This window comes from Bos grunniens, chromosome 7, assembly GCF_055505025.1.
Source record: "Bos grunniens cultivar Pamir isolate PY7600 chromosome 7, Bosgru_T2T1.0, whole genome shotgun sequence".
Classification (NCBI taxonomy): domain Eukaryota; kingdom Metazoa; phylum Chordata; class Mammalia; order Artiodactyla; family Bovidae; genus Bos; species Bos grunniens.
In genome coordinates this window covers 72160608-72174249 of record NC_141171.1, presented here as the reverse complement: position 1 = coordinate 72174249, position 13642 = coordinate 72160608, and the positions used below count along the sequence as shown (strand labels likewise).

At 42.4% G+C, this 13642-nt stretch overlaps 1 protein-coding gene across 33 annotated transcripts in view; it reads right to left on the bottom strand.

Annotated features, from left to right (window-relative positions):
• Window positions 1–10430, bottom strand: part of LOC147369821 (uncharacterized) — a 117641-nt gene extending 107211 nt beyond the window's left edge. For 3 of the 33 annotated variants that reach the window (XR_015167951.1, XR_015167954.1, XR_015167945.1), the window contains exon 1: window positions 9731–10374. Coding sequence is in view for 3 of the 33 variants with exons in the window: in XM_086412760.1 (XP_086268886.1) it covers window positions 9731–9779 (49 nt within the window). In the remaining 30 variants the exon portion in view is untranslated. Of the gene's footprint in view, window positions 1–9730 lie in introns of all 33 variants that reach the window. The other 30 variants (XR_015167956.1, XM_086412757.1, XR_015167950.1 and 27 more) reach the window with 23 other exon arrangements.
• Between the last annotated feature and the right edge of the window lie 3212 nt (window positions 10431–13642).

Genomic DNA, 13642 nt, shown 5'->3' with positions numbered 1-13642 from the left:
TCAACTATACTCAAAAAAAAATGTTAAGAAATTTTTAAAAATAAACAAAGAATGTCTTGGTTTCACCAAATATCCAGACTCAGAAATGATGCACTTGGTCTGAACCTTCCAGTTTCTAATGTCTGACTATGGCTCTGTGACCAGCAGTTGTACCTAGAGAACTCTGGATCTGAAGTTCTTTTATGATCTTCAATTAAAATAAATTGTTTTCTCTCCCTCCAAACACAACATGATTCCTTACCTCCCAGTTTGGGTTTTATACCCTTATTCTCTTTTTTGGTGCATCTCTGTTATCCTATTTTGTGATTGCCCTGTCCCTCCCATAAACTGTAAGTTCCTTGGGAACAGAGACATTGTCTTACTCATCTTCGTATACTCCTTCTCTAAAATGCATGCTCAGTAAATTTTCACTGATTGAATAAAGAAAAATGGTCTTTACTCTCAAAGGGAAAAAAAATTATTGGGACTTTCCCGGTGGTTAAGAATATGCCTCCCAATGCAGGGGACACAGGTTCAATCCCTGGCACAGAAGATTCCACATACCACAGGGCAACTAGGCCCATGTGCCACAACTACGGAAGCCCACACCCTTAGAGCCTGCGCTCTGCAGCAAGAGAAGCTACAGTCATGAGAAGCCTGCCCACAGCAATAAAGAGCAGCCCCATGGGCAGCAACTAGAGAAAGATGCAGCACAGCCATAAATAATTTTTAAAAAATTAAAAATAGAATGACTACATGATCCAGCAATCCTGCTTCTAGGTATGTATCTGAAAAAAATGAAAATAGCATCTGGAAGAGATATCTGCACTCCCACAGTCATTGCAGGATTATTCACAGTAGCCACACTATCAAAATAACCTAAGTGGTAGTCAACAGATGAATGGATAAAGATGTAGTATGTATTTTATTCATACACACACACACACACACACACACAATGGGATATGTTCAGCCATGAGAAAGGACATCCTGCCAATTGTGACAACATGTATGAACCCTGAAGTCATTACACTAAGTAAAATAAGTCATTCAGAGAAAGAAAAATACTGTAGTATCACTTATATTTGGAATCAAAAAAACTAAATTCATAGAAACAGATAAGAACTGTGGTTACCAACAACTGTGGGAAAGGAGATATTGGTCAAAGAATACAAATGTCTACTTATAAGATAAAAAGGTTCTGGGAATCTAATGTACACCATGGTGATTATTAACACTACTATATGATATACTTGAAAATTGCTAAAAGAATAGATCTTAAATATTCTTACCACAAAAAAAGTTACTAAGTATGTGATGGAGGTATTAACTAATGCTATGGTAGTTATTTCACAACTTAGAAGTGTATCAAATCAACACATTGTATATCTTAAACTTATATAATGTTATATACGTCAGTTGTGTATCTTAAACTTATATGTCAATTATATATCCATAAAACTGGAAAAAAATCTAAAAAAAGACTTGAAAATTAGAATGATTTGTTAATAATATGCACTAAAACTTATATTATTTGCCAAGTGGTCTTAAAATATATATAGTATATAAGAATTAATCTCCAAAATATACAAGCAGCTCATGCAGCTCAATACCAGAAAAATGAACAACCCAATCAAAAAGTGGGTCAAAGAACTAAACAGACACTTCTCCAAAGAAGACATACAGGTGGCTAATAAACACATGAAAAGATGCTCACCATCGCTCATTATTAGAGAAATACAAATCAAAACCACAATGAGGTATCATCTCATGCCGATCAGAATGGATGCCATCAAAAAGTCTACAAACAATAAATGCTGGAGAGGGTGTGAAGAAAAGGGAACCCTCTTACACTGTTGGTAGGAATGCAAACTAGCACAGCCACTATGGAGAACAATGTGGAGATTCCTTAAAAAACTGGAAAGAGAACTGCCATATGACCCAGCAATCCCACTGCTGGGCATACACACTGAGGAAAGCAGAACTGAAAGAGACACGTGTACCCCAATGTTCATTGCAGGACTGTTTACAATAGCTAGGACATGGAAGCAACCTAGATGTCCATTGTCAAACAAATGGATAAGGAAGCTGTGGTACATATACACAATGGAATATTACTCAGCTATAAAAAAGAATGCATTTGAGTCAGTACTAATGAGGTGGATGAAACTGGAGCCTGTCATACAGAGTGAAGTCAGTCAGAAAGAGAAACACCAATACAGGATATTTATGTATATAGATGGACTTTAGAAAGATAGTAACAACAACCCTATATGCAAGACAGCAAAAGAGACAGATGTAAAGAACAGACTTTTGGACTCTGCAGGAGAAGGCAAGGATGGGATGATTTGAGAGAATAGCATTGAAACATGTATATTTACCATATGTAAAACAGATAACTAGTGCCAGTTCAATGCATGAAGCAGAGCACTCAAAGTCAGGGCTCTGGGACAACCCAGAGGGATGGGGTGGGAAGGGAGTTGGGAGGGAGGTTCAGAATGGGGGGACACATGTACACCCATGGCTGATTCATGTCAATGTATGGCAAAAACCATCACAATATTGTAAAGTAATTAGCCTCCAATTAAAATAAATAAGAGCTTCCCTGATAGCTCAGGTGGTAAAGAATCCGCCTGCAATGCGGGAAACCTGGGTTCGATCCCTGGGTTGGGAAGATCTCCTGGAGAAGGGAAAGGCTACCCACTCCAGTATTCTGGCCTGGAGAATTCCATGGACTGTATTTCGGGGCTTCCCTGGTGGCTCAAACAGTAAAGAATCTGCCCACAATGTGGGAGACCTGGGCTCGATCCCTGGGTTAGGAAGATCCTCTGAAGGAGGGCATGGCAACCCACTCCAGTATTCTTGCCTGGAGAATCCCCATGGTCAGAGGAGCCTGGTGGGCTACAGTTCATGCAGTCGCAGAGAGTCAGACATGACTGAGTGACTAAGCACACAAAATAAATAAATTAATTTAAAAGGGGGGAAAAAAAAAAAGAGAGTCAACAAACCTATATATGTATGTGCTCTCATTATCATCATTATGGCTTTGACAGCACTCCAGGGAAGCCTCTTGTTTTTTCATCTTAATCCAAATATCCCGCTACTCAGATGCCCTTTCCAGAGCCAGAAAAAGAACATGAAAGAGCAGGAAGTGGAAAATGAAACAAGATGACAATTGACTCTCATGAGTAACAAAGCTTGTCTAGAAACACCTAGGAATACAAATGACCATGACTTTAATGCCTGCTGGCTCCAATACCAGGGTGACTCTGGGGCAGTAACATGGCTGCTAGATTACTTGCAATATTGGGCTAGAGAAACCAGGCCAATGCTCAGATGTGCAGTTCACAGCAGCCTGCGCTGGGCCCTGAACAAGCCTGCTGCTGGATCAGCAATATCTTGAACTCTCACTATTGGCCAGGGAGCACTTCTCATCAAGAACCTTGTATACAGAGACCAGAACTCAACACTAGCAAAACATCCCAACAACAAAATTAGGGAAGCAAAAAAAAAAACTATAGGATTGGTAAACCCCCACCATCTGGGAAAAAAAAATCATGATTGTAAAGGTGAAAATGCCTGGAAAATATGATTAAAAGAAAGCTAGCATAACCCAAGCGCTTTCCATGTGGCACAGTGGTAAAGAATCCACCTGCCAACGCAGGAGATACAAGAGACAAGGGTTAGATCCCTGGGTCGGGAAGATCCCCGAAGAAGGAAATGGCAACCCATTTCAGCATTCTTGTCTGGAAAAACCCACGGACAGAGGAGCCCTGTGGGCTACAGTCCATGGAGTCACAAAGAGTCAAACATGACTGAGCAAAAGAGCATGGACCAGTGCCAGTTCAATGCATGAAGCAGAGCACCCAAAGTCAGGGCCCTGGGACAACCCAGAGGGATGGGGTGGGGAGGGCATAACCCATATGGAGCATAACCCAAATGGAACTAGGTCTTCCAATTCCTGCTTCTCTCTGTGGGGTTATGTTCAAAATAAACACACCCCAGGAGTCTCAAGGATCAAAGAATTTAGAGGTGTCCTTAAGCACAAAAGGGGAATTGCACTCTCCATTACAGAACAAGACTGAACTTCCTAAAAATCTTCCCAGACGATCCACATCTTCTCCCCAAAGGTGTCCTCTCCTCCCTCACAGCCTCTCAGGTGCGTCCCTTTCTCGCTGGTGGCCTAGGGCCCTTCTCCTGCAGAGTGGCACACCTCCTGGCACTTTGTTCTGTCCCGAGGCTCTGTCCACTGCCTCAGTCAGCACTGCAGAGGCAGGCAGCTGAGCACCAATCTCCTTCTCCTTAGCAGCCAGGAATGGGAGACCAGGCATTTATATGTTACTCTTTTCTCCTCCAAGGAACCATTTTGAGTGCCATTAAGTATGTTTGGGGAATCACAGTAAAGTTCTAAAGTTTGCACCATCACAAGCATCAGGAGGGAAAAAGAAAGTATAACAAATCATTTTGTGAATCATTTTCTTCTACTGCTCTTAACAGATCACTATGGTTTGGCACTCTATTTAGGCAGATTCTCCTACAAGGCTTCTATTCAACAGACTACTCTCTTCTAAGGTTTTAGAGGAGCCTCTGCTGGCTTGAAATTTGATCTTTTTGTCTTCAATCTCCCTTGTTTCATCTTCTCAAGCTTCAGCTGAATGCTTAGGAACCACATGGCCTTTCCTCATACTTCATTTTTTAAAGAGTTTATTTTCCTAGATCTGTATTTCTATGAATAACAGAGAGTGAATGTTTCTTAATTCAAGCCATAAAAGTACGTTAGTTCTCCCGGAAGGGCCAGCCACTCTGTTCTCATTTTAAAGAGCCTACTCTGAATTATACTACCTAAAAATATTTTATTTTTGTACAGTTTACAAATAAAGAATGTTATGTCCAAACCACAGTGTTTCAGGATTATGACATTTTTCAGACACATCAGGTCCCCAATGTCCTAAGATGTCTAAGGGCAAAAAGCCTTTGCCTTACCCCTGAGGCATGTTTATGTTTACTCATACCACAAATGTGATCATGCTTCAGGAGAAAGGCCACAAGCCCTGGAGTTACAGAAGCCTCATTCAAGTTATGGCCCTGGCTCGTATGAACTCTGGGACCTTGACCAAGTGCTAGTAAAGGATTAAATTTGCTAATCTCCTAATAAATATAACTACGCTTTTACAGCTTTTCTCATCAACAGAGGGAGTTTCTCCAACCTTAGGATCTTTGCTGGCCTTGAGACTTGCTTTGACAAATAAAATGTGGTAGAAGCAACAGCCTTGCAGCTTCTGTCTTCACCATCTTGGACTGCTTTCCTGAGACCTCCAATTGAGGAAGCTCATCTAGTCTGTGGAGGAGGGGAAGCCACGTGGGGGAGAAGCAAGGCATCATAGCCCATAGCTAACACCAACTGCCACATACACCACTAAGGTCTCTTGGACCCTCCAATCCAATGGACTCTCCAGCATCTTGAACCTGGGCAAAACCAGCAGAGGAGCCACCCTGCCAAACTACAGAATCATGAAGAAGTCGTTACAAATAAACTTCCTGGTGAAATAGAAATAGATTCACAGTTGTAGAGAATAGATTTGTGGTTGCCAAGTGCGGGGGTGGAAGGGAGGAATGGAATGGGAGTTTGAGGTTAGTAGATGCCAACTAGTGTATACAGGATTGATAAATAAGATCCTACTGTATAGCACTGGGAACTATATTCAATATCCTGTGATAAACTGTAATGGAAAACATATATATATATATATATGTATAACTGAATCACCTTGCTGCGTACCAGAAATTAACACAACATTGTAAATCAATAAAAAAAAATTTTTTTTTAAGGAGTCATTGTTGCTTTCAGCTACTAAATGTCAGGGAAGTCTGTTACCTAGCAAAGAGTATGTTTCCATTTCCTCATTCAAATAGGACAATAATGCCTATCCAACTATTCATTTGTTTATTCAAGAGAGTTAATGGCTTACTACATAGAATCTATAGAATATATAATCATATATAATTGAGAATCAAGTGAGACAATGGATGTTAACGTACTTGGTAACATTTTATTTTTGTTACTCACACCTCCTTTCACGGAGCTCCCATGTTTCTTAAGCTCTTAAATTCACTTTGATAGTCTCAGAGGATCAAATGGCATTGTTTTCAGCCCTCTCTGATGGAGCTGACCCTTCATACCTGCCCTTCTTCTACCTACTCTCATTAGCAGAGAAATCAGCCCTTAAATTAAGGACCACTGGGACTTTCTTTTTAGGGGCCAGAAACTGACTCATTACAAGGAGCCATAAAACACTAAAGATGGAGAACCTTCCCATTACCATCCCAATAAGAGCTTTAAAAAAAAAAAAAAAAAAGTTAACAACAATAACAGCTAATATGTATTGAGGTACAGTATTGTGTTTTAGTGAACTGTAGCTGGACTCAGCAGCACTCTGGGGTAGGTAGTGTTATTACCCCTACTTGGGGGAAAGGAAACTTACACCTCAGCAATGGTGATTTTAAATCACTTGCCCAATCATGAGATGGACTAGGATTCAACCCCCCAGTAATCTGAGACCAGATTGTGCACCCCTCCCGCTTAACCTCTGCCCTGATCTACTCATTTTTCCACACCAAGTTTTTCTATGGCTCCCAATACTCATCCAGAACAAAGATTGTGTCTTTTTCAAGCTGAGTTCATTGGAGGTGAAGCTCTGTGACCTTGGCCAAGTCATCTCCTCCTCTAGATCTCTGCCCCACACCAGGTAAATTATGTGTATTAATTATAAGTTTTATATATATATATATAATGTAGAAAATCCCTTCCAGCCCTGAAAATCCAGATAGTAAATTCTTCCCCAATATATTTTTTATTATGAATTCTGTTCTCTTTTGTACTAAGGCAACTAAAGAATATTAGGGGAAGAAAAAAAAAAGATGCTATAAAAGTGTGTTTATTAACTAATGCAAGGAAATGAAAGGGCAACAGAGGAGATTCTATTTATATCTGCCTGGAGGATTATGCCGTCATCTATACTATTTGATTTCTTAATGCATTCATTCAGAGTTGAGTCTCTGTAGGGTGCTCTTTAAGCCTGACATTGAATGAAATAATTCAATTAAAATAGACTTTAGGCTTTTGCAAGGTATTAAACTCCCTGAAAAGATTTAAGACTTGCTCCAGGCAGCTTCGGAGCCTGGCGGGCTATAGTCCATAAGGTCAAAAAGAGTTGGACACGACTGAAGTGACTTAGCACATAGGCACACACACCAGGCAGTTTTCGCACCAGCACTGGTGAGCCCACAGGAAAGCATAAGATGGGCTCAGCAACGGGTGTTTCTGGAGACATTGGTGGAGGAGAGTTCTGGGCTGCCTAGAAAGGGGGTTGTCAGAGTAGGAATTGTAACTCAGGGAAAACACTCTGTCCGAAAGCTTCCCAACAGCTCACTAGCGTCTGACATTCATTTTATCATATTGCCCTGGCTGAAACCTATCCTTCCATAGCAGAAGTGAAATTTAATAAATAACGATTAATACATACCATTCATTGAGTGCTCTCAGTGAATACCCTCAGTATTGACCAATGCACTTTTCATGCATCATCTTACATAGTCTTCATAACTGTATGATGTTAACCATCATCAAGCCCATTTTATAGATGACAAAACTGAGGTGCCAAAATGTTCCATGATTTTGTTCAAGGTTACACGGCTAGCTGGCTGCAGACAAACCCTCTTCTGTGGTGCCAAAGCCACTGCTGCTCAGCACTTAAAAATGCAAGTGGATGAGAAAAACATAATTCAAAAAGACATGTACCCCAATGTTCATGCATGCTCAGCTGCTCAGTCATGTCTGACTCTTTGCAATCCATGGACTGTAGCCTACCAGGCTCCACTGTCCATGGAATTTTCCAGGCAAGAATACTGGTGCCATTTCCTTCTCCAGAGGATCTTCCCCACCCAGGGATCAAACCCTCATCTCCTGCTTTGGTAGGCAGATTATTTACCACTGAGCCACCGGGGGTGTTCATTGTAGCACTATTTACAATAGCCAGGACATGGCAGCAACCTAAATGTCCATTGATAGAGGAATAGATAAAGAAGTGATACATATAAGCAATGCAATATTACTCAGCTATAAAAAGGAACAAAATTGGGTTATTTGCTGTGATGTGGATGGACCTAGAGTCTGTCCGCACAGACTGAAGTAAGTCAGAAAGAGAAAAGCAAGTATTGTATATTAACGCATATAGGGAACCTAGAAAAATGCTACTAATGAACCTATCTGCAGGGCAGGAATAGAGACACAGACATAGAGCATGGACTTGTAGACACAGTGGGGGAAGGAGTGGCTGAAACGAATGAGAGAGTAGCACTGACATATATATACTACAATGTGTAAAACAGACAACTAGTAGGAAGCTGCTGCATAGCACAGGGAGCTCAGCTGTGAGCTCTGTGATGGTCTAGAGGAGTGGGATGGGGGTGGGGGTGGGTTCAAGAGGAAGGGGATATATGTATAAGCCCCAATACTTTGGCCCCTGAGGTGAAGAGCCGAATCACTGGAAAAGACCCTGCTGCTGGGAAAGATTGAAGGCAAAAGGAGGAGAGGATGGTAGAGGACAAGATGATTGGAAAGCATCACCGACTCAATGCCCATAAATTTGAGCAAACTCCAGGAGATAGTGAAGGACAGGGAAGCCTGGCGCACTATAGCCAACAGGATTCAAAGAATCGGACACAACTTAGCAACAGAACTACAATAGCTGATTCACCTTGCTATACAGCAGAAACTAAAACATTGTAAAGTAACAATACTTCAATTAAACAATTGAAAAATATAAGTGGCATGTTATTACAGGAGTCTGAACTGGAGAAGTGTATGCACGGGAAGAAATAAAGACACAGCCCCTTTCCTCAGGTGCATGCAGTCTAGTAAGCAAACATGGCTTATTCTCAGAGTAGCTCAAACTAACTTATGGATGGCTGAGGTAGGGCCAAACGTAAGAATAGATTTTCACATGGGCAGAGCAGAGAGTACAAAATTACAGGAAGGAGGAGGATATAAAACAGGCAAGCCTAGGACTTAAATCACCCTGCACAAGTCTGCCCGAGGCAGGCACAGTTTAGCCACTTTTTTTGTTTACATTTTTATTTTGTATTGGGGTATGTCTATGGGGTCGCACAGAGTCAGACACGACCGAAGCGACTTAGCAGCAGCAGCAGCTGCATGGCCAATTAACAAACAGTGTTGTGATAGTTTCAGGCGAACAGAGAAGGGACTCAGCCACACATACACATGTATTCAGTTCAGTCACTCAGTCGTGTCCGACTCTGCGACCCCATGAACTGCAGCACGCCAGGCCTCCCTGTCCATCACCAGCTCCCAGAGTTCACTCAAACTCATGTACCTGTATTCATTCTCCCCCAAACCTCCCTTCCATCCAGGTAGCCACTTTTATTTTTAATGCAGGTAAATTTCTGACTCCACTTCCAATGTGTTGTGGGTCCTTTCCCACACCAAGCAATTCTCCAGCACCACCTGGATGTCCTACAATTCAACTCAAATCTGATACTGTTTACCCAGAGGTAGCATCATATCCCACAACTTAAGGGCTCAGTCCCACAAGACTGCTCCCCACTTCAGACACCAATGGAAAGCCCAGGTTTAAGACTGACCAGCAATAATTGGAGGTTTCAAAGACCCCCTGCTTAGGTTCAATTAATACGCTAGAGGGGCTCATAAAACTCAAAAGAACATTTTACTTACCAGACTCCCTGAAAAGACGGGTGGAGGGTGGGCGGGGGAAAGCATCCATGTCCTCTCCAGGTTCAACACCCTTCCAGGGCCCCCATCTTCCCCGGGAAGTTCTCTGAACCCAGGCCTCCTGGGCTTTTAAGGCCACTTCATTATGTAGGTCCACCTGACTACATCATTGGCCACTGGAGACCGAACTCATTGACCATCCCCTCCGCCCTGCTCTGAGGTCAGGGGGTGGAACTCTAAGTTGTAATCACAGGATTGGGTCTCCTAGCAACCAGCCTCCTTCCTTAGGTGTTGTCCAGAAGCCACCATTAACACAACAAAAGACACTTTTAATGCTCTCATCACAGAAAATTCCAAGGGAAATTCCAATTTTGGAGGTCTGTGCCAGAAGTGGGGACAAAGACCAAACATACATTTATTATAAATCAATATGACAACTGGGAATTCCGTGGGCTTAGGAACTGTATTTTCCTTATTAAGCTCCAGGAAATGTTGGGGAAATTTCCTCCATTTTCCCAACATCAGCATTTTGTTTGGAGAATGCAAGAGTACCTGATAGAATAAAAATAAAATACATAAAATTAAATAAGCGAAAGAAAAGAAACCTCAACCCTAAATCTAACCTCTTGTTAAGAGGGGAAGGAAAAAAAGGAAGGCAGGTGAGTGAATGCCTAGGAAATGGAAGGGGAGAATTGGAAAGACCTGTTGGGTCAATGTAAGTGAGGTCAACAGCTGAAATGACCACGCTGAACCGCTAGCCCTGGATCAGGACTTATGAGAACTTGAGTGTGATGAGAATCACCTGGGGAGCTTCTTTAAACACAGATTGCTGTTTTACCCCCAGAGTTTCTGATTCAACAGATCAGGGAAATTTTGCCTTTCAAACTAATTCCCAGGTGATGCTACTGATGCTGGTACAAGGTCTTGCCCCTGAGAAGCAACAGCACTCAACTTTATTGCACATTAAAATCACCTTGGGGAGTTTATAAAAATACCTAGGCTGTACCCTTGACAAAATTCATCATAATCCCTGGAGTGGAACCAGGTTATACTGGTTGTTTGTTTTTTAATTAGGTACTTATTTTTGGCTGCCCTGAGTCTTTCTTCATTGCTGCCTGCAGCGTTTTCTAGTTGCATCGAGCAGAAGCTACTTTTCATTGTGGTGCTCGGGCTTCTCATTGTGGTGGCTTCTCTTGTTACAGAGCACCGGCTCTCGGTGCGCAAGCTTCTGTAGTTGTGGAGCTCAGGCTTAGCTTCTCTGGGGCAAGTGGGATCTTTCTGGACCAAGGATCAAACCATACACTGGCAGGAAGATTCTCAATCACTGAACCACCAGGGAGGCCCCTGCCTGTTTTTTAAAAGTAGAACTAGGCCATTGCAATATGCAGTCAAACCCAAGACGAAGTAATGTAGGTACATGTGTGGACTTGAAGTTCACACATCATTAAAACAACAGCTAATATTTACTGAGCAATTATCATGTGACAGTCAGTCTGCTGAGTACGTTACTGCATGATTTCATTTAATCCACACACAAACCTTCAAATAGGGACTATTAATCCCATTTTACTGATAAGAAGCAGAGTCAGAGAAGTTAAGTACTTTGTCCTAGGCAATAAACTAGTCATTGAAAACCTAAGAATCCAATTCAGGTCTATGTTTGTGCAAAGACTCCTAATCCCTGGGAGTCTTTAGGCCCTTCCCCAAGACACTTAATGCTCTGGCCTCTGCCTTAAATCTTTAGTATTTGGTTGAGTCCAAGATGCCAACAATCTGGTATGGAACAGTTGGAATCAGCTTCATATCTCGGATTATATAGATAAATAGATATCTGTATTCATAGATACACACATTAAAAAAAAAAATGCAAATCACAGAATGGTTGCTTTACTGAATTCAATACTACTAATATTTAAAAATCCAGCCACTGTCCTGCTTATACTCCTTCAACAGCACATAACCACTTTCAAGAAAAGTTCAGCCTCCAAATATGGCGTTCAGGGCCCTTCATGATGGGACCCCTGCCTCAGACTCTCCAGCCCCACATCCCTCCTCCTCTATTCTCACCAGCCTATTTTCTGTTCCCCACATCCAACCGTGCCCCCAAGCCTTTGTCTGGGCTCTTTTTTTCGCCTTCCTTCCTCCTCATCTGCCTGGAGAACTCGTACCCATCCCTTAGACTCAGATCAACTGTCACCTTCTACCCAGAACCCTCCCACCTGCCTGGTCTCTGAGTAGTTACAACAGCATGTTTATCCCACTCTGTTCTAGGGTTACTATGTATCGTTCTCTACCCCTTTACTCTGTTGGCTGAATTTCTAAAGGGACCTTTTTAACAGAATCCTGGCTTTGCCCTGAGAATGAGACTTGTCCTAAAGATTCCCCCCAGTAAAAACTACACTCTCTCCATCCTCTGGAGAGGGAGTATCTATCCTTTCTTCCAGACCATTCTCCTCTCTTCCTCTGTAAAACCTCTGCAGCTCTGAATCTTGTGTTCTCAGACTAGACCACCCACCACCTTTTGTTGTCACAGTCCTTTTCCCAGCATCACCCCTTTTATTCCTTGAATACTTAGTTCCTGGCTTACTGTTCTTCTCTGCAGTACCAGATCAGTCCTAATTACTGGTGATTCTGGTATCTATTGTTGACCCTTCCAATATCCTGTTCACGCATTTCCTTGATTTTCTCGCCTCTGATGAGCTTGGTCTCTATGCCACTCCACCAGCCTCTCCTATGGTCTCACCCCAGACCCTAGACCTTGTCATTACCAATCACTAAAACCCCTCAAAATCTCAGCTTTCAAGCATTCCATTCTCCAAGTGAGGATTCGGCATGGGGGAGGAGGAGGGACAGTGAACAGAGGCTTGGGTTCCCTGCCCACTGTAATCCTTGTTCCCGCTTGCCCAATCCCCTGGCCTTTTCTCACTTTGTCAGACTCACTTGGCTAAAACATACATTTCTCAGTTAAAATCAGGTCTCTGCCTGTTCTGTCCCTATACACTGAGATCTGAAAGGGGCTAGAGAAAAATATAACCACACCGACTGATCACTGTCAAGTCATGACCGTGAACATCAGTGGCTCCCATTGCTAGTCCACTCACTCTTCCACCCACACTGAGAATTCTTTCATGCTTCTGCCCCTCACTGCAAACCACAAGTCCCCATCCCCCTTTTCAGCACTTGACTTTGCTTCTCTAATTCATTAGAAAACAGAGGCAATCAGATAAGAACTTCCACAAATTCCACCCCGATTCACGCAGGTGCACCTGCACCCACGCTCTCACCACCCTCCTGAAGTCATGAGGCAGGGGTCCAGAGACCTTTCCCTGGCCACCCAGGGATTCCAGAGGCTGCGGCACTGCTAGAGCAAGCCAATTCTTTCTCTCCTTGTGCCACATCCTCCCTGGATGGGGAGATGCCACCAAGACAGAATAAACTGTGCTGGGGGTGCGGATCTCTTTTATTTTGTTAAATTGGAAATTTAAATTATTCTTTTGTGCTTTGTACCAAAGTAGAGGATAAAGCCCTTGATATGCAATTATTTCAGCAAACAAAAGGCTGGGCATCCCTGTATTGTTCCTCCAGTGGATGCCTATTTATCTGGCTTCTACTTATTTCAAGTACAGTGACCCACAGAAGACAAATAAAATAGGATTTGAAGATTTGAAGTCCTTAATGTGTTGTGTATTTACTTGGATTTACAAAGACCAATTGTTCAACTCAATCAGTAAAAATGAAATCTTATTCAGTCTTTTCCCTTGTAATCATCGGAGGATCTCAAAAGTGAGTGGGAAGTATGTGTGGGGAGGGAGCCGGATGGGTGGCAATGCCACTTTCTGTCAACTTCTTTGAGAAGTCTTCACTTGCCCCAGACAATTTTTTGAAAAAGAGTACTCTGTAGGATTGTTCTCCCCT